This window comes from Anser cygnoides, chromosome 15, assembly GCF_040182565.1.
Source record: "Anser cygnoides isolate HZ-2024a breed goose chromosome 15, Taihu_goose_T2T_genome, whole genome shotgun sequence".
NCBI classification, from domain to species: domain Eukaryota; kingdom Metazoa; phylum Chordata; class Aves; order Anseriformes; family Anatidae; genus Anser; species Anser cygnoides.
Window position 1 is genome coordinate 1564738 of NC_089887.1, and position 24670 is coordinate 1589407.

At 41.2% G+C, this 24670-nt stretch overlaps 1 protein-coding gene across 7 annotated transcripts in view; it reads right to left on the minus strand.

The window, feature by feature from the left end:
* Window positions 1-24670, minus strand: part of TSC2 (TSC complex subunit 2) — a 33255-nt gene that overhangs the window by 8420 nt on the left and 165 nt on the right. Inside the window, exons 1-31 of one of the 7 annotated variants that reach the window (XR_010825131.1) lie at window positions 24120-24623; window positions 23166-23252; window positions 22406-22516; window positions 21498-21642; window positions 21243-21360; window positions 20720-20768; window positions 20195-20320; window positions 19767-19840; window positions 19295-19421; window positions 18499-18642; window positions 18135-18272; window positions 17815-17918; window positions 16915-16996; window positions 15862-16017; window positions 15418-15534; window positions 14758-14880; window positions 14400-14506; window positions 13654-13807; window positions 12790-12912; window positions 12344-12478; window positions 11620-11809; window positions 11102-11195; window positions 10680-10782; window positions 10365-10459; window positions 7693-7824; window positions 5762-5926; window positions 4965-5117; window positions 4674-4786; window positions 3996-4217; window positions 3321-3536; window positions 1682-1750 (exon numbers count right to left, since the gene is read on the minus strand). Coding sequence is in view for 6 of the 7 variants with exons in the window: in XM_066977758.1 (XP_066833859.1) it covers window positions 1682-1750; window positions 3321-3536; window positions 3996-4217; window positions 4674-4786; window positions 4965-5117; window positions 5762-5926; window positions 7693-7824; window positions 10365-10459; window positions 10680-10782; window positions 11102-11195; window positions 11620-11809; window positions 12344-12478; window positions 12790-12912; window positions 13654-13807; window positions 14400-14506; window positions 14758-14880; window positions 15418-15534; window positions 15862-16017; window positions 16915-16996; window positions 17815-17918; window positions 18135-18272; window positions 18499-18642; window positions 19295-19421; window positions 19767-19840; window positions 20195-20320; window positions 20720-20768; window positions 21243-21360; window positions 21498-21642; window positions 22406-22516; window positions 23166-23252; window positions 24120-24257 (3910 nt within the window). In the remaining variant the exon portion in view is untranslated. Of the gene's footprint in view, window positions 1-1681; window positions 1751-3320; window positions 3537-3995; window positions 4218-4673; window positions 4787-4964; window positions 5118-5761; window positions 5927-7692; window positions 7825-10364; window positions 10460-10679; window positions 10783-11101; window positions 11196-11619; window positions 11810-12343; window positions 12479-12789; window positions 12913-13653; window positions 13808-14399; window positions 14507-14757; window positions 14881-15417; window positions 15535-15861; window positions 16018-16914; window positions 16997-17814; window positions 17919-18134; window positions 18273-18498; window positions 18643-19294; window positions 19422-19766; window positions 19841-20194; window positions 20321-20719; window positions 20769-21242; window positions 21361-21497; window positions 21643-22405; window positions 22517-23165; window positions 23253-24119; window positions 24624-24670 lie in introns of those variants that run through there. The other 6 variants (XM_066977758.1, XM_013174986.3, XM_066977756.1 and 3 more) reach the window with 6 other exon arrangements.

Consider the following 24670-nt stretch of genomic DNA (forward strand, 5'->3'; position numbering starts at 1 on the left):
GCCTTGTAGTGGCCTAGAAGGAGATAAGAAATTTTACTAGGAGCCATTTACTTGCAGTTTGGCAGTTTTCCTAGTATGTCTCAGTAGAAGCAAAACAATTCAGCCCTAGACATGTGAAAGGACAAGAGAGCAGGAGTAATACATGCACTGCAGCAATACTGGGAAACCTGCATGTGGCATCTGATCAGACAAATGGGTAATGAAACCACACTGACAAGAAAGCTCCTTGGAAGCCCTGCCTACGGTGGAGGAAGTTATTGCAGCGTTTAACGTTCTGTCTACTTCAGGCTGTGACCCTGACCACAGGGATGAGTCTGACCAAAGGCTCCTCCTGGCCTTGCTTTTTGTCCTGAGGAAAAGGCTGGAGAACAGGAGGCTTCCCATTATGCACACAAGGGACTGGAAGACCAATCTGAAAGGCCAAGATTTGTTTTCCAAATTAAAAAAAAAAAAAAAAAAAAAGCACACACCAAAACTAAAGAAAAATCAGCAAAACATTAAAAAAAAAAATCACTAAAGCAGCTTTTCCTGGATTGATTTCAGCTCGCAGGACCAAAGTTATTTCAAAGAAGCAATTAAGAGTTAGCATTGCACACACATACTTTCAACGAAAAAAAAAATAAAAAAACTAAAACAAAACAAAAACAAAACAACGTGCTGATCTGGTTAGCTGTCCAAGCCAGAACACACCTGCATATATCCAGCATTTCCAAGCTTCCCTAGCTCTTGCATCACTGCCAAGATTGCTGGTGATTTTTAAAAATGTAAACACTCGCTGATTATACTTTAGGTGGGAATAGAAGAATTTGAGCAGGGAGAAGTATAGAAAAACATTTTACTGCAGCATCTTTGTGCTGCTTTAAGAAGCCTATGTCAAAAAATAAAACAGCAGATAAGAATACTCTGGTGTTCTACACAGAATTTTCCACTGAAGGAAAGAAGACAGAAGGAAATTTCAACCCTCCTATTAAAGTCACAAAGCACTGCAGATCATCAAAGCAATGCAGGGGCTGTGCTCACAACCTATGCAATTTGATCTCTGCTTAATTTAATGACAAAGTAAATTTTACTGAAGCAGAGAAAGTTTTTACACTGATATTGGGCCTCCAAAAAGCTAGAATTCAATCCCATTTCCACCTTTTCTTTTAAAAAACTGTAAAGCAGCATCCACTGTAACATCAAACTTTTAATATGTATTTATCGGCTTCTTTCATCAGATTCTGTGTCCAACTCTGACAGATTTCTGTGGGCTGAGTAGCAGGGGACTTCGTTTCTGGGTAGCTTGTCCTGTAGCATATTATACGTTATTCTCAGAATAGGGAGCTTTCACATTTAGCAGAACACAAAGCCAATTGTAAACTGAAGCTGAAAATAACTAATTAATCAAGCCACTCAGACATTTTGACAGGCCATTGAATGCTGTGCCTCATGACTCACAATCCACCCCAGTTAAAAGAAAAGTTGCTTTAAGAAATTGCCTGCACTTGCAAATGTTGCATCTGGCTTGGACTTCTTCATGCTAGTCAAGATCCCATTTGTTGAGAGTAATGAGACCGGGTACAGACAGGAGACATGGAAGGGGAAAATGAAGTATGAGGGATACATTTTCTATGAATCAGAGGTGTTCTTCTATGGCAATACTTTTTTTTTTTTTTTTTCCCTTAAAGATATATAAATATACCTGCCCAGGATATGCTCCTGTGCAACTTCCCTTGACAACTGGACTGGTACATGGAAGAGAAAGAGGCCACTGCAAAGGGAAATCAAGTGAGCAGCTACATCAAAAGGAAGGAGAGACTATATGAAAAGAAAATAAAATTAAAAAGCACAGAGTTTAAAATGTAACCAAGAATCTATTTAAAAATAAAAAATAATAAATAAATAAATAAATAAAACAAAGGAAAGAACAAGCTGGGATAAGCTCACTAGATGCCAAGGGGATGCTTCAAGGGTGCAAGGTTTCAACACGAATAAGGAGGCATAAACACATTCAAACAATGCAGACTCAAACTGCTCTCTTTGAAGAATGCATCTTTGTGAGTTTCAGAAACAGAAAGTTCCTCAGTGATGTCCTAGCACAAACAGAAAACCAGTCTGAGCTTTTCCCGAGATACACACTTTTGGCAAAAGATAATTTTTAAATGCACAGAAGGGTCTGAAGAGTAGAAATACGGATGAAGACTCACGGATTTAACCTCTTAAGAGGAAGAACACCATGCATATGAGAGCCTGACAGCAAAACTTCTTCAAAACGTTCACTTCACTTGCAGCTGGCTGGCTACTGTAGAAGTTAAGAATATGACCAAAATGATTTTCTCACTGACTGCCACAGGAGCGGCATTCAGGTGAGTGTTTCTTCTGACTGATCGGTTAATGCCGATATAGCACAAATCTGTAGGACTCAACAGGAATTTTCATGGATAAGAATTTTTTTTCTTTTTTCTTTTTAACTGGATTTCCAAAACAACCCATACCATAGATGCCGCCTACTCAGAACAGCCTTGCCTGTTGCTATCACCGGTCAGTTTTGCTAGCACTAGTGATGCTGACAGCCTCAGCTACATGTTGGTAACAGCTCCGAGCTGGGATTCCTGACAGCTTTACAAGTTCCAGCTGTTGGTCAACAGTAACATCCAGCATTAACGGTTCTTTTCAAAGTAAACCAGCACCAACATCACCAGGCACTAGAGCCAATACGGCGACAAACCCTGGCCACTACATTAAAGCCATCAAAGAAAATTCACGTGATTCAACTTCACCATTCTGAAGGCTAAACAGTCTTTTTAAAAGGTGAATACATCCACAGCTGCTGGGATTTGCACTCTGCCATCTTGGCTGTAAAAAAAGTGGCAACTAACCAACCCTAGCTGACAAAGACTGTAATAGCCTGTTTTCCTAGGAACCTAGCACTGCCAGTGCCCCAAAAAAGCTGTTATACTGTAGACAAATGGAAGCGCTGCATGGGAAGATCCACTCACACATGGGATGCTCAGATCAGTGGGAAAGAGAAAATATCCACGACTTTATTTTCATTTGGCAAACAGTTATCATGAAACACATTACTCCTGCAAAGAAGCTGCACTGCTCCTCTCTTTCTTTTATTCAAGAAAGAGAGCTACTTTTCTGATGAAACATCAGAAGCAAGGAGGGAAGGAATTTTTCACCGAAAACTACTAAGAGAAGAACTGATTCCCTTTCTCATTACTGTTATTCCTCAAGCCACTAACTTGCATTTCAGGAACACCTACAGTAACTTCGACAGACTTGAAACAGGCTAGTGACAGCTATGCTAGACACACAACTGGCTTGACATCTCTCACCTGTATTGGAACGTTGGAGAAGCGATGGTTTGGCTGTCCCAGTGGCCAAGCTGGAGGAGGGGACAGAGAGGGACTTGTATAGAGCTGTTTCTCGGTGTTCTTTAAAACGTTCTGCAGCCATGAGTGCATTAGACAGCTCTTGCAGGGGCATATTGTTAATATCTGAAGAAAACGGACTGAGCGGGTTCTCCAGACTCATTAGCCAGCTTGTGTTACCTGGTGAAGAAAATTAGGGAAGAGCATTAAGGACTTTCACTCCAGAAAGTTTACAACTCACGCTGAAAAAAGCACACATTGTTTTGGATTTTGCAAGTATCCAAACAGAGAAAGTTCTCAGTTCTCCTGACATTTGGCAGGATCACTTGGTTGTTTCCTATTTTCAGCACGTAGCTCCCACTACTCTATACCTCATCCCAAGTTCTTCAAAAACAATCCTTAGTAAACTCATTACCACAGCAGATTCCCAAAAGGTATTCAAAATGCTCAGGTATTTTAATTAATGATACTAGGTCAGTTATTTTCTCAGGAAGCAACTTCAGCTGAAAAAGACAATTCCCAGTTAATGTACTGCAGTATTCAAGAATTTTGACCTTCAGCATGTCATTAATCCCTCCCTAACAGCAGATGCAACTATGCAACTCAAGAAGAGTTCACTCCACACTCAGGTAAAGATACCTGTCGGTCTGCGCACTAGGATTTCTGCCCAGCCCTGTGTCAGCAGAGGGACATACGCAGCTAAGTTTGCTTTTTCTTTCTGCAGAGGAGTCTGTGGAGCAGGATTAGACTTCTCTGATCGAGATGGAGGAGCAGGAGGACTCTGTGTCCCTTGGGAAGCCGAACCACCAGGGAAGTGGGAGGCTGAGCTGTCTAAGGCACCAACACGTAAGGCATGACCACCTAGCAAGACAAGCACAACACAGAAGGGAAAAATGTTTAGTTGATACTAAAAATATTTATAGTAATTATTTACTAGTTAAGTAAATAATAAAAATATCAGAGAAATTGTAAAGCCTTTGAGATCCTCTAGTATCTGTGCGCACAGTATTGAGAACCTGAGAGAGCTTTACCTTCCATGTATTTCTTATAAACCACGTGGTTAGACAGATACAGGTGGTTCTCACTGCAAGTGCTCACCACTTAACCAACTCAAAGCTTTCCTGCAAGGAAAGGCAAGCAGGAGGAGCACCAGCACCACTGAGACCAACAGCTGCTGCTACCTGCCCACCATTAAGTAGCAGACAGGTCCAGATTCTCAACTCAGTTTAGACACAGGTCTCTTCAGCAGGCGCTAGGACGTTTAAACCTGCGACACAGACCCAGCAACGGCAGTAAGACTCCAGGATAGGAATTTACCAGACATGGATCTGACTCTGTTGCGAGAGCTTCTGCAAACCTGCTGCCCAGCTTGAGATTCCAGTTTTGCTGGAGCTTCTTTAGTTTGTCTCACTTGCAAAACAGGGTCTGAGCTGTGAAAAAAAAAAGATATTGGTGGTATTGAGAGAGGATCGTGTCATGTTGGACAAATACAACAGTCCTCTTGTGGTAAGAGAAAAACCTTGGGAAAAAAAAAAGCACAGTAATAATGGTGGACTTTTAAAGTGACTTTGTTAGGTGGAAGTTTCTAGAAATGGGAGCAAAAGTTACCTTGATTCTGTGCTGCTTTGGAACTCTCCAGAGTCTAAGCCAAGCAAGGACCTTGTCCCTGTTCCAACACTTGTAGTGATAGTCACCAGCTTGTTACCAACCAGCCAGGTCTTTGTCCTTCCTCCAGCCAACAGAAACTCACCCACAGGAGACCTAAAAAGACATTTGTGACGAACACAGCTCTCAGACTGCAAAGCACAGAGCCTCCAGAGGCAGCTGATTTCTTGTAACTACGTAGGAGATACTGTCTGCTTTCTTCCTTTTTACGGCAATTGAAACATATTCCCCAATCGATGTATGCATTACCCACCAGGATAAGGGATGAGCTGACTTTCATATCAGCAGATAGCAGCCCCACCACTACAATCCTGGCCACACGTTACAGAGCATTACGGGAACAAGGCTTGTCTGGGCTACGTGTCCCCTTCTGTAAGGGTTTCACAAGAAAAGTGCCCTTGATTTGAAGCCAGCTGGCATGGTAGTCAGTTCTATAGCAAAAACTGCTATCATCAAGCAAGGGCATGGAGCAAAGCAGTGCTCACAAACAGCGTGCCACTGGGGCTACACAACCTTCAGTGCATCTCCTTCTGATCAGCTCAAGGCTGAGGACAAGGCTGGTTGGCTGCAAAGAACTTCTCTCATCTAACTTCATATTTACACAAGCCAGATTTTATCTGCAAGAAATGGCTCCTAGGCCTGCCAGAATCTCAAGGGTGTCACAGCAATTTTCCACTGATAAAGTAAAATATGAACCTCAAACAAAAACATTTCTCCCCTGGTCACCGACTGACCCCTACCTCTTTGGCACCGCAGTGAAGTTTGAAAAGACATATCGGGCCATCATATCCAGACAGGTCTCAGTGAGTTCCAGATGGAGGTTTTTTAAATTGTCATCAGCCTGAGCCATTGAATTTTCATCTGCAGAGCCCAGGCTTGAACTAGTGATGGATGTCTGTATCCGACTAGAAGAGAACGTTTCCAACTGATAGATCACATTGCAAAATGTTTATCCCCATCACCCAGAAGACAGTATGATGCAGAACCACCTGTGATACATGCATGTGCCAGAACAGAGAAGTAGCCTGTCATTAAACCCAGGATGTAATCAAAATATTTTTGGATCTCCTTCATGTCGTGCTTTGTAGATTGTCACTGGAAAATGTGTGTTTTATCTTGAGACTGAGAAACAGTTAAATCACCATCAACTGACTAGGTGAGGCCAGTGCTCTCCGATGTCTGGTGGCCCATGGGCAAGTGCGCCAAGCAAATAGGGAACGGCAGCACCATGCTTTGAATTGGCTAATCTATAGTGAGGGCAAGCATTCTGTGACATAAGCAACCTGCAGAGTTTCCCAGGCAACATGTTGCCCATGAGCCATAAATCAAGTCGTTCTAGACTTTACTTTATAATATTGTGGTTTACTTTTCCCTCTGTTACATCTCTTTCATAGATTGATTTTATTTTTCTTCAAATAAATGCAACAGATATGTTTTCTTTAATTTAATTTGAAATAGAAAAAAATTGCACTCTGTACAGGACATTGGCATGAGACTAGAAAGTAATTCTGCCTTCAAATTAACAAAGTTAGCAATGCAATTTAAAACAATTGCAGTAACAGGTTGGATTGGGATGCTTTTACAAAGAAGACTCCTTATGCCATCATAATAAAAGCTAAGCTGAGGTACAGCCAAATTTTTACAAAGTGACAACTTCTTTGGCATCACTAAAGTTAATTATCTGAGCTTTTAGTTGCTACAATTTGCACTTAAATACAAGAGAAAAAAATCACCTAATAGATTAATGAGGATATCAGAGAATCGAGTGCCAGAATTATATTCACAGTCTACTCACGTCAGTTTCTTTCCACTGAATAACGTATAGCTACAGTCAAAAGCACAAAAATACATGCAATAAAATCCTACGGATAGGAATCCTTAAGGATCAAGGCACAAACATTCAGGTTCAGATTTCCAATCAACACAGCAATGTTATAGACACCAATTTAACTTTCAAGGGAAGCAATCCAAGAATAGGTTTAAAAAACTAGCATAAATCATTTCATCTTTCATGTGAGCAAATCCACGTCTGTGATTAAAACGTGTTTTCTTTAGCCATAAAAGCAAAAGCTTCCTATGGGCTGAGCATGTTTCACCTTTCACTGCTCTATGGAGAGACAAATGAAGGTTTTGGTGTCCTTGTATTTTGACCAGAGTACTTCTGACAGCCCCCTCTGCATCAAAAAAACAAATCCCAAACCCAGGCCAGAACTATTCCTCACAGTTTGGAAAGATGACCTACACATAAGTTTGCAGAGTATAAGAAGCATCTCCTGCAGCAAGTCACTGCTTAGAAAGCTGAAGTTTTAGTGAGCTTTAACCAGTATGCTCACTTACACAGAATGCAACCTTTTTCTTTTTCTTTTTCTTCTCCCCATCACCATCTTTTGCAAATAGATATTTTTTCTTGCTAAAGCATCAGAGAACAGGGCAAAGCAGACACACACAACGCACAGGGCAATGTGGCAGCCCAACAGCCGGCATTGGGAAGCCATGGTATATCCATGATACTTTCCCAAAACCTAGACTGTGGCTAGGACCAGATTTTTAATGTGGATCAAAGTCATGCAAGCATCCCACATGCAAATCCACCCTGCTTCCACCCACCCTTGCAGTAAAATTTCCAAGTGCTGAATTGCTCTTGGATTCTCCCCATTTAAAGTGCCTCTACCTGCGGACCACATGTTCAGACACACTGATGCTGCGGGATCGGAAGGCATCAACTGCAGAGGATTCTTTCAGCTCTTTCACTGGAGGAGAGTTATTCAAGCCTTGCTTTGCATTTTTGGCTAGTCTTAAACTACTAGGTGGAGAAGCACCAAGCCCCATAAGAGGTCACAGGAAGGGAGGAAATCATTGAAGGGATGTAGGTTGAAAGGTCACAGGTCACAGGGTCAATATTGGGGGATCCCGGAGGGTGATGTAAAATAAAACAAATGCCAAAAAAGGAAAATAAAAATTAAAACGTACAAACAAGCAGAGCTGAAAGCATTAAAAAGACAAACCACATTTTGAAAACAAGGTTTTAAATGTGCTACAAAACAAATGAAATTAGTACAGGTTAAAACAAAAAAACTGATTGAAATGATTGTTGGAATACTGAACTGTTAAACAAAGGCAAGAGAATCTTATTGCTAATTTGGCACAAAGTTCTCAAGTCTGAGAAGGTTTGTGCAGTTCAGCCACCTCTTGTGTTATCTCACCTCAACAATTCAGCACAGCTAAAATAAAATTGACTACTTACACAAAGACCAGATCCCCGGATCCTAAAATGCTTTACCAAAATCAGGTAGCAGCACATTCTTCTCAGAGAGACAGGAATGTAACATCGTCTAACATTGTTAGGCCTGGCCTGAGCCTGAGCTTCAACTCTGAACCACAAAAACTTACCAGGGTCGGTGAGAGGTGTCCCTTGGCTCAGATCTTGAGACACTGGGGGAGACTCAGCCTGTCTGAAACTGATCCTTCTCGCACTGCACTGCATGGATGCGGGGACAAGAAGGCAAACATCCTCTCCACTGCTGCTGACTGCATGATGCTTTTGTCAAATAAGCTATCTTACTTCAGGTGGATCAAGATAACCCACTTGACTTTCAAGAGGAACAGAAAAGAAGATAAGCCTTCACACTGTCTGGTGCCAACCACATGTGGCAGATGACAGCAATTAACATCTAAGAGGCACTTCAATTAGTCAGAGCTGAGCTGCATGCCTGGCTGGGTACCAATATGTAGGTAACAGTTGGTTCAGCAGTTCACATTGCCCTATATAAAATGAAGATACCCATTTAACCCTTTTGAATCTTCCTAAACATGATTTATTTGCTCTCCTCCTTTCAGCGAATGAGTACATTTCAGATAGCCACCTGGATGGATTAGAGTTTATTTCTCCTCCTCCTCCCAGTGACCTCTGACAGGTTACATTTTGGCCACAACTGGAGATGTGACCACGGAGAGCAGAGGCCCACACTCTGAGATAATCACCTACACCAACACCGTGCCATTCAGCAGCCTTGAAAATTGTTGGGATCTTCATCTCTTTCAACACCCAGCACCTTAGCTAGAGCACAGAAATGCTTATTCTTTGGGGCTCAAAGCACAGAAAACAAGCATGTAAGTTTCTCAAGCAAGGAAGCAGTTATCTGCTCAAAGCTATTTCTTCTCTCATTTAGCTAGAATCTAAACTCGAAAGCAGAGGCATCACTGCCATTCTGGCGTTTCAAGTTGCTGCCTGAGTACAGCCCACACTCCTTAGCAGAGATTTCTATGAAAGTGATCTGGCAGCGTTAGCGAAAGCCTTTAGATACAGTAGTATTCCAACCAGGTTGAATTTAACATTTTTTTTGGAAAAAAAAAAGATTAGCTGAAATTCTAATTCAAGAGACAAGTGTCAAAAGGCTTCTCTTCCAAATTTCTGAATGAAAGAGGAGGAGATGGGAGAGATGAAACACAAAACAGGGTTTACAGCTATAGCATTAGGGCAGGGATGGTGTTTCTTCATTGCAAGATACTCATTGAGCCTTGCAGTTAAAGTAGAGGCACTTTCCCCAGGGTTCAAATGCCACTGGATGCTTACTGCATATTAACACTGAAGCAAGTTAAGTGAACCAATTTAGGTACGTCCTACAGGTAAAAGGACATTAGAGAATCCCTGAATGCCTTTCAAGCAATACTCTTCCATCCCTGCAAACGTTACTTTGAAAGACTACTGACAAGGTACATTCTGACTTCTAAAGATACCAGGCTTTGTTTAAAACTAACATACTGGTTTCAAAATTTAAAAAAAAAAAAAGGATCAGGCCATTCAGCCACAGAGAAGGCAGCTGTCTGCCACCCAGTACATTGACTTGAGCAACATCACTATGGAAAAACACATTTTTTGCTATCTTAATGTATACAGGTTGCTAATCAACATAATTTATCTCACAATCATTTGTAATAGTCATTAGAGATCAATTATTAAAAGGAGTTAACACTACCAATATAAATACGGTTCTCTACTACTTCTGGTATTACCCTTCTCTATTCTGGTAGCAGTGTACCTGAAAGAACCATTGCTTTCCAAAAATTAACCAAAAAAAACCCCACACCTTAGTGTAAAAACTTACAGAACAGACAGTGATGCCTTCATATGTACTACCAGACTGTCAGACAGGTTTGATTTCAACTTCTTACCAAACTTAGTTTGTCTTTTACCAATTCCCTGACCTAAAGAGGTTTACTTTGCTTGCTTAAATGCACCGTCAGATTTTGGATAACTAGACAGCTTCCTTCCAAAAAACACAGGAATGGTGTGAGCACAAGAACAGGGAACACAAGACCCTCCTGGAATCTACCATCATTTACCTTTTTGGCCGCTCATTGAGGCTTGTACTACGAGCTCTGAAACTGTCCTTCTCAGGCGTGTCATCAAAGGAGAGGAGGACATTCGAGCGCAAACCCTGCCAATTGAGACAAACAGGTAACAGTCTGAATGAGCAGGACTTGCAGCTGAAAGACTGCAATCGTGGCCAATGCACAAGAACTCACATCTAGTCTTGAAAAAGAAGTTAACAAGAAAATGAGTTTTTCTCTGGCTTCAAACAGAACCTTTATACCTCTCAAACCAGTATAAGCTGTCATTTTTATTTATGCACTGTTTGATTCAGTAGTATCCATTACCTTTGTAATATAGGGGACAAAGTCCTTTCGGAAGGGAAGGCGACACCGAATGAACCACATAGCTATCACGTGATGGGCCAGGCAAACAATGTACTGGTTAAACCTAGAACAGCAAAAAGATCTCCACAGAGTTTAATGCTGTGATATGATGCCATTCCAGAAGTGAACAGAGGGACTTTTCTATCTGAGAAATACTCCTTTACCCACTGTAAGTTTCAAAAAAAGAAATAGAGAGTTCTATTTAAGAAAAACAGACATTTTGTCTGAGGACATTATGTCCCACCTTCAGAAAAGGCTTGCAGATACCAGAATGAGCAATATCCAATACATAACCTTGATCCAAGTAATACAAAAAAAGCTTATCTTATTCTCTTTATTTTACAGATGAAGAAGGAGAAGAAGCGTGTTTGCTATGAACTTACTTGGAAGGGTTTGTGTACGGTAGGGAGATGGCAAACACACTGGCATACTGCTCTGCCGCAAAGTTCCTGTAGAGGTGAGGCAGCCTTGCTAGAGCTAGAACAGTTCAAGAAGAAAACCAGCACAGGTGAGGTCTGAACATGAGCTGTTCAATACCAGAATTCAGTTTAATTTGAATTGTTTTGTTTCTTCTAAATCATCAGCTGACATGAATACTAACATCATGGTGTAACTTCACACTATTTAAATTATAAGCAGCAAGGCAGGGAAAACAAGCTTTGTATTTCCCATCACTGTATGGTGGCACTGCACAAAACATGCCTCTTTCTTCACTGTGTGCAAGTGCCTTAAAGCAATAACAACCAAGAGATGATCAAACATTGATATTTTGCGAATGGTGAAAGGACATTACCAAAAAACAAGAATTTGCTGACTAAATGGAATCAAAATACTTATATTCAATGCAAACAAAACATTTACAACTGTAGAAGATCAAACGTAAAAGAACATTACAACTTACTTGAAAGAAATTCTAAGAGAGGGATTGCCATATTGGCCGTAGCAGAAATGTGGGTTAATTTGACTATTAAGACAGGAAGCGCCTTTATGATGATGTCAGGCATCTCGACACTACAGACAGAGAGTGCCACAACGCACTGGTTCGCACAGCGATAAATAAGACCATGTTCTAGGCAGTACACTATTTCACGCTAGAAGAGTAAAAAAAGGGAAAAAAAAAAAGAAAAAAAGTCATAATACAGGGAAAGAAAAGCTGTGTGACATACCATCTCTTGACTTCTGTTAGCATTTCAGAATAACTTGCGAGGTATCACTACTGCAAGGCCTGTATGATACGCATGAATTCGTATCCAAAATGCACTAACACAGAATCCTGAAAGAGGCTGTATGTATTCTAGGCCAAAATCTTACTACGGGACATAGTCAGGTAGAAATTTTAGAAATGATTACTTAAGCTTCTGATTAAATACAGGGATGTATCAAATCCTTTCTATGGACAATTTTTGTGTCTTTCTGTTCAATTTTTACATTTACCAGGGTCTTCCAGCAGAAGGTGATGTCACTCAATAATGTGTGAGTGGGGGAATGAGCATAGATGGAGAACAGTGAAACTAACCAACCAGTTACTGCTGCACAAAGTTAGAGAAGTGACAGAGAAGGAAATACTCCACTATAGAGGCTCAGCCCTGTCATTTCCCCCCCGATACACACAAGGTTCCTCGTACCTGTTTAGCCTTGTCCAGGTAATTATGGTAAGATATTAAAGCCGTCAGCACTGGTACTACAGCCAGATGCAAATCAGTGCGAGAAAAGCCTTCTGGGGTACCATGGAGCCTGTCAGTCGTCTTTTTGTCTGTGAGCTGATATATCACACGTTAAGTTAGAATATCTTATACTAAGAATACTCTCTAAAAGGCAGTGGAAAGGCACTGCCCATAGCTACCTTTGCACATGTAAACATATACAATACATACAGAAAGAACAAACATCGATTATTAAATACCTAAAACAACCCTCACAATAAGGGAAGGTGAGTGAGGATTGAAAACAAGCATGATAACATACTAAAAATACTATACTTCAAAATACCAGACTGAAGAAAAAAAATCAAAAAAATATTAAGCAAACTAAGGATCTGGTGATTATATATCAGTAGGGCATGTGGCATTACCATATAGCTCAGTGCAGATGCCAGGAGGTCTATGTTACAAGGAGAAGTTAAAAACAGCACTTTATAGCGGAGAGATTCTGGCAATTTGTTGAGGACCAACTTCAACACCTTCCAGTCTGTCTCCTGGAAAGAAAGAAAAAAATTAAGGTGAAAAATTTTTGTGTGATTTCTATTCAGTTTGAAAGCAAGACCAATCACATTTCAGACATACCATTTCCTAGGCAGATGTATTTCTTGCCATGGTAGCTACATAAAAAGAAGTGACATATATTTGTCACAAGTTATTTCCTGTCTTTCATCCAGCTCTAGGTGCAATACTGGCACTGAAAACTAAAAAAACGACTTGTATCCAGACCTGACTGAGCTCAACCAGACGGAGCCAGAATTCAACTCTCCTAACCACTAGTATAAATGAGCTTCCAGAGCAAGACACCCTCTCAGAACGCAACAATGTCCAAAACCAGCATTAATGAGCAAATTACATTTATATTTCATTAGCAACTGAAAAATTTACTAACTCTCATTAAACTTCAAAAACTTGCAATTGGACAGTTTCTTTTCGTTTCAAATGCCCTTTCAGAAATAGGACGATTCTTTGATCTTTGTTTAACAAATACATTTTTGCCTTTGTCTGCTCTGAAGCAGAGCACAATGAAAGCCTTGCTGAGTTCCTAAAGAGCTGAACTGCTGCTCCGACTGGTGGTTATAAAGTTGTACAACTACACACAGGTGCTCAAGGAGGAGGATTTAAGTATTGCTTTCCAGGCATTACTTAAGATTCTCTGGGATGGCATTCTCTAGCCAGACATTTTCAGTTGACATATTTCATATGAAGATGGTAGCTGTCATTAAGGGGGGACATACTTGCTTCAAACACTGCAGAAGGACGCCAAAGACCATTGAGTATGGCAAATGCCCTATACGAATGGTGGTGTTCTGGGAAGGCACACTGGGACTTCCTGAAGGTGGAGAGAGCGTACCAGTCGGCTTTTTCTCGGAAGTTCTCTTCTCTGCTTCTCTGCAACATGAGAATGCAGAAAAATAACGTAATGTAAAATGAAGACTGGAACAGCCTATCCACATTACCTACATTAGCTACCCTATTTGATAGCTAGTTCTTGATAACCAAACAGCAACACAATACTATTTTCAATTAAAAAACATGGGATTGCCAAGCAGACCAAGGTTTCGGTTTGGTCAGCATAAATGCTTTTTCTACCCAGACCCCTAGCAAATTTAGAGAGGTATCCTTTGTGGTGTGTTACACAGAAAACATCAGAATGAGCTGTAAAATTAAAATAGCCAGATCTGTGCAAATCATTGAATCAAACCTCAATAGGAGAACTGGTTCCAGACAGGAAATTGCAAACATTTCTGTGAATTTTTGACACAGAAATTCCACGGATGAGATTGATAATTCTGCAGATAAGTCATTTGAAAAAGCAGAGTTATTAATTGAGACCATCCTAAGCTGTAACTATAGAGTCGCCTAGCAAGAGATTCGTCGGGATTTGGAAGGTTTAGACAAACTGGAGATGAACTATTAAACTCATGCAAGACCGCAGAATAGTTCTGAAAACAGCATTTGCAAAATGCTATGAGAAACCTACACGAAGTCACATAGACAGTAAGGGCTGAATCTCACTGCTCCATCCTTGTTGGAAAGGCCAAGACGGTGGAGGGAGTCAGCTCGAAGCATCAACAGGAAATCAAACACCTGCAATAGAGAAGACACTGGAGTAACTAAAAACCCAGGCCAGTCACATACTCTCCCACCTCCCATTCTCCCACCTGCAGGTACAAAGGGATTTCTTCCAGATGCTGTGGCTAGTTCTGTACTTCTGCTAGCCAAGAAACATTTAATTTTGCTTCTGACAAGCTCTACAGCACACATTGCCCACTTGTAATCTAAGATTCCCAGAGACAGCATGCAGCTCTTGACCTGCAAGTACGGGTTACTGCTCATACCTGCAATCTGATGCTGCTAGCAACAGCTAGGCTGTACGAATACATATAATGGCGCTGGACGTGGTGAATCAGCATCTCGTATACCCGCACTGCATGGCTGGAAGGTAAGCTGTAGAGTTTTGTCTACAAAGGAACAGAAACACAATCTAAAGGCAGACCGACACTGGTTATTCAGAAATGTATATCTGCACTGAGAATTCAAGAACAACACAGCTAAGCCTTGCTCCTGAAAGCAAGACGAACAGACTGCTCTGGTCAGAACCTCTGCAGAGACTTCAGAGCAACTTTGCCTGGCTTCAGAAGGGCAGTGTTCAGAACAAACAGCTCTTTGCAACTGCTTCAACTGTATCTCAGGATATGCTACCCAAACACAGTGGGATCTATTCAAGGTTACGAGCCAATCTCCTTCTGCTACAGTTTATGAACACATCTGCCCTCCATATGTGAAAATGCACTCATATTCTCTGTACAACGGTAATTAAGAGGAAAAAAAAACATTTAGCAGTCACACAATACCCAAAACAAAAGAAGTGACCAGAAAAGTTAAACTTTGAAGTGTGCAGATCAAAAGGCAGATAGTAGAAGTTATGTGAAAAAAAAAATAGAGTCTAGCAAACGACTATTCTGAAGAACACTTGTTTAACACTCTGCCATGTTTACCTGAAGAATTATCAGGAGTCCGAGAACTGCTGTCTTGACATCCTCCAGAGAAGCTGAATATGATAGCAAATCCCTCTCTTCCAGTTCAGATGGAGATAAGAGAGAATGCGCAGCCACCTGTTTTAAAAAAAAAGAAACATAACACAACACTTTAAATCCGCAGCACAACTTTTCTTTAATTCTATCTTGGAAGATCAAACAAGACCACAGAAAGTCACCCTTGCTGGAAATTTTGCAAGCTCTGGCATGTAGCTTGGATGGGTGTTGATAGGGTTTTGAAAGCTCTGTGCTCCATGCCTGCATCCTACAAAACCTAGCAATTTTCCAGTACCCTGCTGATCCATGCAAGTCGTAAGATTCATGGGTTAGTCTCCTCAGCCACAGTAAAAGGATCTGGCGAAAGCCGTCATGATGCTACTGACAGTTGAGCAAACTCTGCCTCACCTTTTCTATGATATCAAGCAAGCTGTTAAAGTGATGCGTGTTGCAGCCTTCAGCAAGGTCCACAAGTAGCTGAGTGGCCAGTTTTCGAACTTGATGGTCTTTATCCTCTGGAATGTGAGCCAGCTGAGAGATCACAACCAAGTTTATCAGCTCTTCCTGCAAGAGAACAGATTTTAATAAGCCCGTACATTTTGCTGTCAGTTTTTCAGTCAGCATGTTAAAGAGGCAAACAGAACAAAACCAACACTGCTATCAGGATTACTCCTCAACTAACCATTCGGTTCCTTGATCTTTCCTCTTCCCTCCAGTTAAGTATTTCTGTATATCCCTCCTTCCAAACACTTAACACTTTTGTTGAACTTTGTTTCAATGTTTTGGCTTTCATCTATTCTACAGATGACGTCAACAGCCTATCTGAGCCTGGGCTAAGGGAATTCTGTGCTTTTTTTGTGTGTTTTTGTTTTTTTTTTGTTTGTTTTTGTTTTTTGACAGGCAGGAAACACGACAGTAATACGTTTTCACAAATCTTCAAGGAATCCAAGAAGCACCTCTGCGCCTTCTGTCCTCTGACACACTCTGGGTACATTCCAAGGGACTGAAGACATCTCCTCTCTCAGACAGCTTCCATCTTGGATCACAATTAAACTGGAAGCACCAAGACAAGTCAATCTGCCCATGTCAGATTCTGTTCAGACCTCACCTTCTTACAAAGATTTTAAATTAACTCATCACCTCTCACCCCAACCTTCTGTTCTTCCAAACCAAGACATATATGGAATTAACAACTTTAAAACAAGGAAGCGAATCCACGAGCAAGGATGTCCTCAAAACACTTCACAGCAGCTCCCGCTGCAAGTCACGCAGACTTTTACTCAGCTAAGAGCAACTGAGAGGCAAGCTCTCCTACAAGCATCCTAAAGCAATGTTTGTTGTGTTCAACATTTAAAGCAGAGTTCTGTGCATTCTTCAGTGGCAGAGATGACACCATAAAACACACCTCAACAAAGCCTTTAAGAGCTCACATGTAATCATCAGGAACAGATAAACACATACCTCATAGAACTGTCTGTTAATACTCAGTACAAAGGACAACACATCCAGAACTTTAATACGAACAGCACTACGACTTTCATTCCTAAAATAGGAAGAGCAAATTCAAGATGAGTAAAATGAAGTTGCTGGTATTTAGGTGAGGGGGGAAGAGGAGAAAAGGAAAATAAAACTCAGTCAAACTAAGAAATTTTTTAAGAGTTAGAACATTAACTGTTAGAGGGCAACTCAGCCTTCAATTAATGTCTCTACATACAAAATCAGATTCAAGAACAAATGGAAACTAGAATCCCAGTTCAACTTTTTTCCTACAATTCAACTTTTACTGCTACTGAAGACCTGTAACTGCAGCTTTTCCACTTCCAGTCCAAACTAGGAAGCGTATGTCAGAAGAACAAGTGCTCTGGTAAGCAAATTCAAAATCAAACATACAGCAGAAAGATCAAGCTGTTCCCTCAGCAACATTTCACAAATGAGACAAGTTTTTTATTGGTGCATGTTGGTATTTTAGAGCAATAACAATATTTTTAGGAGTGCCAATTCAAAGACAGTTACTACTTTAGTATTGGATAACCACATACAGCCTCAAGGCTTAACAGTAAACTCTTGTTTGGTGTCAGAACCATAAAGTGTTCTGCAGTGGAGCATGTAACTGCCTAAGTTAACTGGAATAGCACCATCCAATGGAAATAAATGAAAGTAGGGAAAAAAAAGGAACACAACTCAGTGGTAAGATTTTCTTCTGCTAAACAAAATTCTTTCACGTACTATGCCCTGGAAATACCGTACTTATTATTAGTCACTCCCTAACATTAGAAATTCAGAAAACAAAGTTACTTAACATAGAAAGGTGGCAAAAAACATTTGAAAGTACCTTGTATTCATAAAATTATGATTTCATACCTGAAGAATCTCTCCATTAACATCTGCAGGTTGTGAATCCAGCCATCTTTGGCAGGATGAATGGACTGTGCTCTGTATGCTATCAAGTTTAGTACAGAAGATTCCTTTCATGGAAAGATTAAGAATTTTTTTAGTGTATAAACAAATACAATACATTCATTTTTTGTCCTCTCTCTAAGAACAAGGTTCATGCGAAAGGTAAGTCCTTGCTGACATTTTCTAACCACTTCTTATTTCAGGACTTGCAGTTTTCAACTGTACTGAGTAACAAAACTGTTTCAACTGGCTGTAAAGAAAGAAGATAACAGGGAAAATCTTACTGGTCTTTGATCAGCACATCTTTCCACCAGCTCAAAAAACCTCTCTTCAGAGCCATGAAATTCATTCTGGTCACAGAGTTCTTCTACTGTAGTCAAAAGATCATGTACAATGGACTTAAGTTCTTGGCTCTCTAAACTCTGAAACAAAAGGCAAAAACATTCCTAAAAGACTTCTACTTTACCAGAAAGTACTAACTTTTAAATACAAACAGAAAACTCAGCTGATAGCCACAGTATCGAGAATAAGGCCAAACCTCCATCTGACTTCAAAGTGCACTATAGTGTACAAACAGGAGATGAATTTGCAAAAATATTTATGGCAGTCTTTTAATTGAAAGCACATCAAGATAGGCTCAACACTTACCTGAAGCTGTTGCAGTAATCGCTCAATGATGTCCAAAAGGATATCCCATGTTACAGCTTGCAGTTCCTTCCCATACTTCTTTATTAGACGTGTTATGGACAGAACTATCTCATAAGATACAACTGCATTGGGACATGTCATGGCCTGGAATACAAAGTGCTTCAGTTAGTTAACAACTGGTAAGCCGTGGTCAGAAACCCTCTCAAATTCAAATGAAACATGCCTTGCTCAGTATGAAGTTAGCCTGAAAGCCAGTGATAAATAAATCTAAGTCAATATACACAAACACCAAAGCAAAGAACCATTTCATAAAGTGGTTACACCCTCCTGCAAGCAGCTGTAGATCAGATGTCAAATACAGCCCCATCTTAAAAAGCAGGCATGTGAGGTTTTAAAGATACTAACTCCTGCCTGATCCTCTTGGAAGAGAAAATTTTAATGGAGCTCTGAAGACACTGTCCCTCAAAGTTTTGTACCACACATCAAAAAGAGTGAAAGTTTTTGCTTGATTTTTATTTTTTAAGCTAGCATCCACAACATAGATATTTTATAAAAAGAATTCAGAATTTGCATTTCTGGCCAACAGAGATATACAGATACTCCAGAAGGAGGCCTCAGGTTTAAACCTAAAATCTCTGTTGTTTTATTCTTTCTCCACACTTCATCCAGCATACCCAATTGCTACCTTTCAGCCACAAAAAGATTTCTTTGGTGTAGGGGGCTACATTTTTGCTCTAAATCTGTGCAAGTCTGGATGTATACCTGATTAAAAAGTTCCTCCAGCATCCCATCTTACCTTGAGGAATGAAGGCAGCACTGAAGTTGGGGAATTCTTGAGTGAATTGAGGCGATGAGCACCCCAGAGAGCCATCCCAACGAAGAACACAGCTCCTCTCAGCAGCGCAGCATCCGCCATGTAAGCTCTGTGAACAGATGGAAAGAAAGCCTTAGACCATGCGAGGGCACAAGACTCAATAGGAATATACACTATCAAGACAGTAATTACCAGCTGTTACACATTTGAGCCTTGCATAGCAATTTATAAACATTAAATGTAGAAAAGCATTTAGTATGATTTTAGTTTTAAACGAAGGAAAAATAAATTCAGAAAAGCTAAAAAATGAGCATTTCAGCAGCATAACTAGGAAGAGGATTCACTCCTAAGCACCAGAACTTTCAGCATGTTCTTCTCAAGTCAGTGATTCTCTGTCTACCTCAATGGGGCCTCTACAGAACTGCTAGGATTTTGTTAGATAGACCTTCTTTACCTGTCTTCCATGATCCTGCACATGTTGTAGATGGCACTGTGTCCCAAGTGAGTTCCCAAAAGGTTGCGCATAAGCTGCAAATTCAAAGAGAACACTCCGATTGTTAAAACACTCCTTAGCCTAAATATGCAGTCAGCAGGCCAACCATAATTGTTATGGTAAGTAAATGTGTTCCATGCCATTTCCACACCACAACAGAAAAAGTAGCCCATCACATCAGCTGAGACAGAAGCACAGATAAGTTACATGGAAGTGACAGAATTCACACTAATAGCATGCTGATCCCTTAATACTTGAAGCAATTATTAATTTATTTACACTTAAAACCAAAGTGAAATTCATGGCAAATGTTTCCATGCACGTGGCCCTTCATCTATGAGTCCAAAACAGTGAAGTCATTAGAAACAAAGCTACGAGAAAGTTCTGACCTTCCAGCACGGCTCACAGAGCTCCTTCACATTGATGGTACGGCACAAAGTGATGATAAATACTGGCAGATTCTCTGATGGCAGACAATTATAGCAAACAACGGCATCTAGGACTTGCAAGGAAATCTTTGGAAAGAGAAAGATAAAATGGTTATACACTTCTCTAGGATCAAAACGGGTCAAAACCTAAGCTGACAGACCCAGGGAAACTTCTGGAAGTCATAGGGGATAGAAATATGTCTTTTTTCTTTATTTTATTTTTTTAAACTCAGAGCAGTATGGAAAGCCATAAAAAGCACTACTGAAAAACTGAATTGCTTATCAAATTCATGCATGCTCTCTTTCTTTTAGAATAAAATTAATATTTGTATAAGAGAGATGATGGCTTACAAACACTTTATAACATCATATTAACTCTCATCTAAGAATAAACTGGGATGAGAGTCTGACGATCTGATTTTGTTTGTAACAGATACAGTTCCAAAGAATTTCAAAGAACTCTAAGTACTGAGTGAAATTACTGACCTCTATGTCCACAGATGATGAAGTCTGAATGCACAAGATGCATATCTTGCTGTTAGGAAAGAACATTTAATCATAATTATTTGCTTAATACGATTTTAGGCAAATTACAAAGAGCCAAAACAGACAAGTAAATTGGCGTGTTATTTTCCTTATCATTCCCCCACTTTGGCTTTGTTGATAACATTCCTAGGAACAGTACAACCTTTTATAAACAGTTAGGTTACAGATGCACTTAAATGACCTCTCAGCATGCCGCTGTTAACAAAACAGCAGACAGAGACTCTTTGTGAGACTAAGCAATGCAGTCAGGTTAATCTCATGAAATGGGGAAAAACATGCAACAATAAAACAAAGCGTATCTGAACATTGCAAGAAAATCAAATATTTGTCAAAAGTGTCAGGTATGACCTGGAATGAAAGAGATCCAGATCAGACGAAAAAGATTCCACTTAATCTGCATATTGATCTGCAACTTTGCCCCATAAAAAGCCAAGAATAAGCATTTAGGGGTTAAAAAACTTACTGGACCATGTCAGCTACATAGTCTTCCAGATAGCAGCTGTTGAATTTCACCAGGTTTACTAAAACCAGAAGGAACTCAGAAGACAAACCAACATCCATCCACTGTAGTACAAAGTCAGCTAAAGGAAGAAAATAAATCATTACACTATGCTTTCTATCCAGAAGTGTTATCACTACTACCTTTTTCTTTTATCACTGAATACCTGCCCCTTGGCTTATTCCCAGCAAATTTAAGAGAGGTAAAGACAATACTCACCTAGCTCTTCTTCCAAATAAGTGATATATCGCCCATTCTCTGTTAGAGCCTTGAACACTTCGAGCCGTTCATGCAAGTCTTCATTGGAGGGATAGTCCTTAATAACTTTAAAAAAATGTGCTCTGAGAATTCCTAATCTCTCACCCTTAAAAAAAAAAAAAAGTTGGGGAGAGAAACGAGAGAGTAACTAAAAAAAAAAGACCTGGACCTGATCAAGGTCTGTAACAGTAATCTTGATGCTTGAAATTATTTTGTTTTCCTACAGGCTACCAAAGTCTTGAAAATACTTTCATCTCTACTGGCTACTGACAAAAGCTCAGGACTTCTCAATCTGTCCTAACATTTATCAGAATTGAGGGTAAGTAAACCAAAGAAACTGCAACAGACTGCATTGTCAGGAGAACATTTAAAAACAAACAGACAAACAAAACAGAATTTATACCTATTTTTTTCCTAAGCATCTACCCTTATTTTTTTCAGGATACTGAAAAGTAGGACTTTGGTCTGGTACTGTCTTACATTTGAATAGCACACTGTGAAATCTGAAGAATTCATAGCATGCTTAACTTGGCCAGGCTAGAAACGCATCTCATACAGAACTTCTTGCACACTTGATATGCTGAAACATCAGAAATGGCTGCAGACTAGGACTAATATGTCTGGACAAAGACCATAAAAAAAACTGCTTTATTATGCCTGAACTTAACCCAAACTATTCTTTAAAAAAAAAAAAAATAGTCAAGCAGATTTAAGTTAAAAGGCTGCCTCTTCCCATTTACTCTGCACAACCAAAAAAAAAAAAAAAGAAACATGGAAAGTCAGAGAAAAAAGTTGCCCGATATTTTTCAAGTCATACTCTGAATAAACCCCAGTTCAAGTACAGTGTTTTTTCTAGAGGTTGTTTTCACCTGTCCTTGAACGATTGACTTCAGCAGATGAAGAACAGCATGTCTGGCTTCAGCTGGGCGCTCTGGCTGGAGCATATCAGCTACCACTTTCCATATAGCTTCCACCGCATGCTGAAAACAAACGTAAGAGGCAGTAGTAGGAAAGGTACGCTTCTTCTGGCATCTTCACCCAGTAGAGGCCAGTCATTAATTATGGCACGTTAACGGACAAGAGCTCCAGGGATCTCATGGCTGGAGTTCCCTTTTCTGAGGGACACTCTCACCTTGCCAGTCATAAGCTCAGGCGAACCACGTGTGATACCAAATCCTGGCCTGTGCAACAACCTGCACCCCGGTACCCGAAGTTCTTCATTCACACAACATTTGTGCAGAAACCTTCACTTAAACGTGAGTTTAAAACCAATTTGAAGTTGCTTATTAACAGGACAGAAGGAGCTAGCACACACCTCTCCTGCAGGATTAACATCATCTCCTGCAAACTGTCCTGATCAGGCCTGCGTACAGGCAGCGTTCTCTTTCCGTTCAGTTCAAGAAGCCCGTCAGCTACATGCTCTCTGCTCCGCTGCTGCTAGGCTGGACCAGACTAATTTCCTTGGCGTGTGGGCCACCCCTTTTTTCAGGTTTGGACAGCGCAAAATGTTGCTTCTGGGATTACCAATTTGAAAAGGCGGATTAAACTACAGGAACCTCTTACGAGAGGCCAAGAGCTGTTATTTAAATTTTCAAGCTTCAAACATTCACTGAACACTTTGAAACCTACCTCTTCGATTTTTTTGGTTTTTGCCACTTCACAGATTTGGCTGATCGCTCGTATCCTATTACTTAATCCACATTCTATGCTCAGTTCCTGGAAAGAAATGTAGAAACAAGCTAACAGTGTATCTTATTAGAAACACTTATCCATTTCCCAAGGGGGATCACGAGCTGTTTGAAAAAGGAATTACACATTTGCCCAAAATGATCTAACTGTTAGTCATTACTGGAGCTTTTCAGGAATTTCTCCAAAAACTTTTTTCCATGAGCAAACGATGATTTGTCAGAACGAGAACTTTCACAGAACGGGAGCCAAGCAGCTTTTCACTCCAGGACAACACATCTCATTTTCTTTAGGAAAGTTAATAACTGTGGCACTCATCCACACACAGGAGGCAGGCAGGTAAAGGAGGGATGTAAGCCTGGCTCTCCAGCTTGCAGCAGCACGGCTGCTCCAGCACAGACAGTGAGGGATTCTGCTCTCTTTTTCTCCTGTATGTGTCTTCCTCCCTATGTGGCAACTGTTCCTTTTACAGACTTGCTGGACCAATTACTGGAATCTTTTCTTTTTTTCCACAAACCCATGACATCTTCATAAAGCAGAAAGTTTCCAGCTTGCACTGCCACTACATAAATTTAATCAAGCTCAGACTATGCATGCAAAACAACATATTTTGAGAAAACACCCTGTAACCTGATGTAACAGAGGGTAACATCACGCTGTAAAATACCCCTAAACTATTCAAACACTGAATAATTAAAATGCTGCAACTTCAAAGCACGCAAGTTTTACATCCATTTCGCTAGAGTGAACTGAGGGAGAAGGTAAGAAGGCAAGATCACAGAGGGAACAAACGGCAACACAGAAAGCAGAATGAGCAAGTCCTCCTGGCTGCGTGCCGTCTGCCTTCCCAGGAGATCCAGACCCCAGCCCCACCGCGACCGCAGTCACCCCTCACACCTTGAGTATTTCTGCAGTGATGATAAACTCTGTCTGCTTGCCCTCCGATGACTTTGAGCTTCCCCGGGACGTTCCCAGCCCCAAGAGATTCTTGAACTTCTCCTTCAGCCCAGAATCCTTGCTTTGGGGCTTTGCCATCGCTGACAAGCAAGCAGCGCCGAGCCCCTGCACACGCAGAGCGGTTACCGTTAGGGGGGGGGCCCAGGCAGAGCCTTCAAGCCCAAACCCACCCGTGCCGGCCCGGGCGGGCACGGGCCCCAAGCCCTGCCCCCGGTGCGAGGACCACACGGGGCCGTCACCTCACCGCGAGCACCGAACGAGCCCGAGCTCCCCGGGGCTGGCCGGGGGGGGGGGCGCGGCAGGCACCGGGCGGGCCCCGCAGCAGCAGCAGCGCCCCTGCAGCCCCCCCGCCGCCTGCTCCAGCCTCAGCCCCGCTCCCCCCGTCCCACCCCGGGGGCAGGGCACAGGCCCCGGCACCCCCGGGCCCAGCGGAGCCCCCCCGGTCCCCTCCCGGTCCCCTCAGCCCGGCCCCGGTCCCCTGCCGGAGCCAC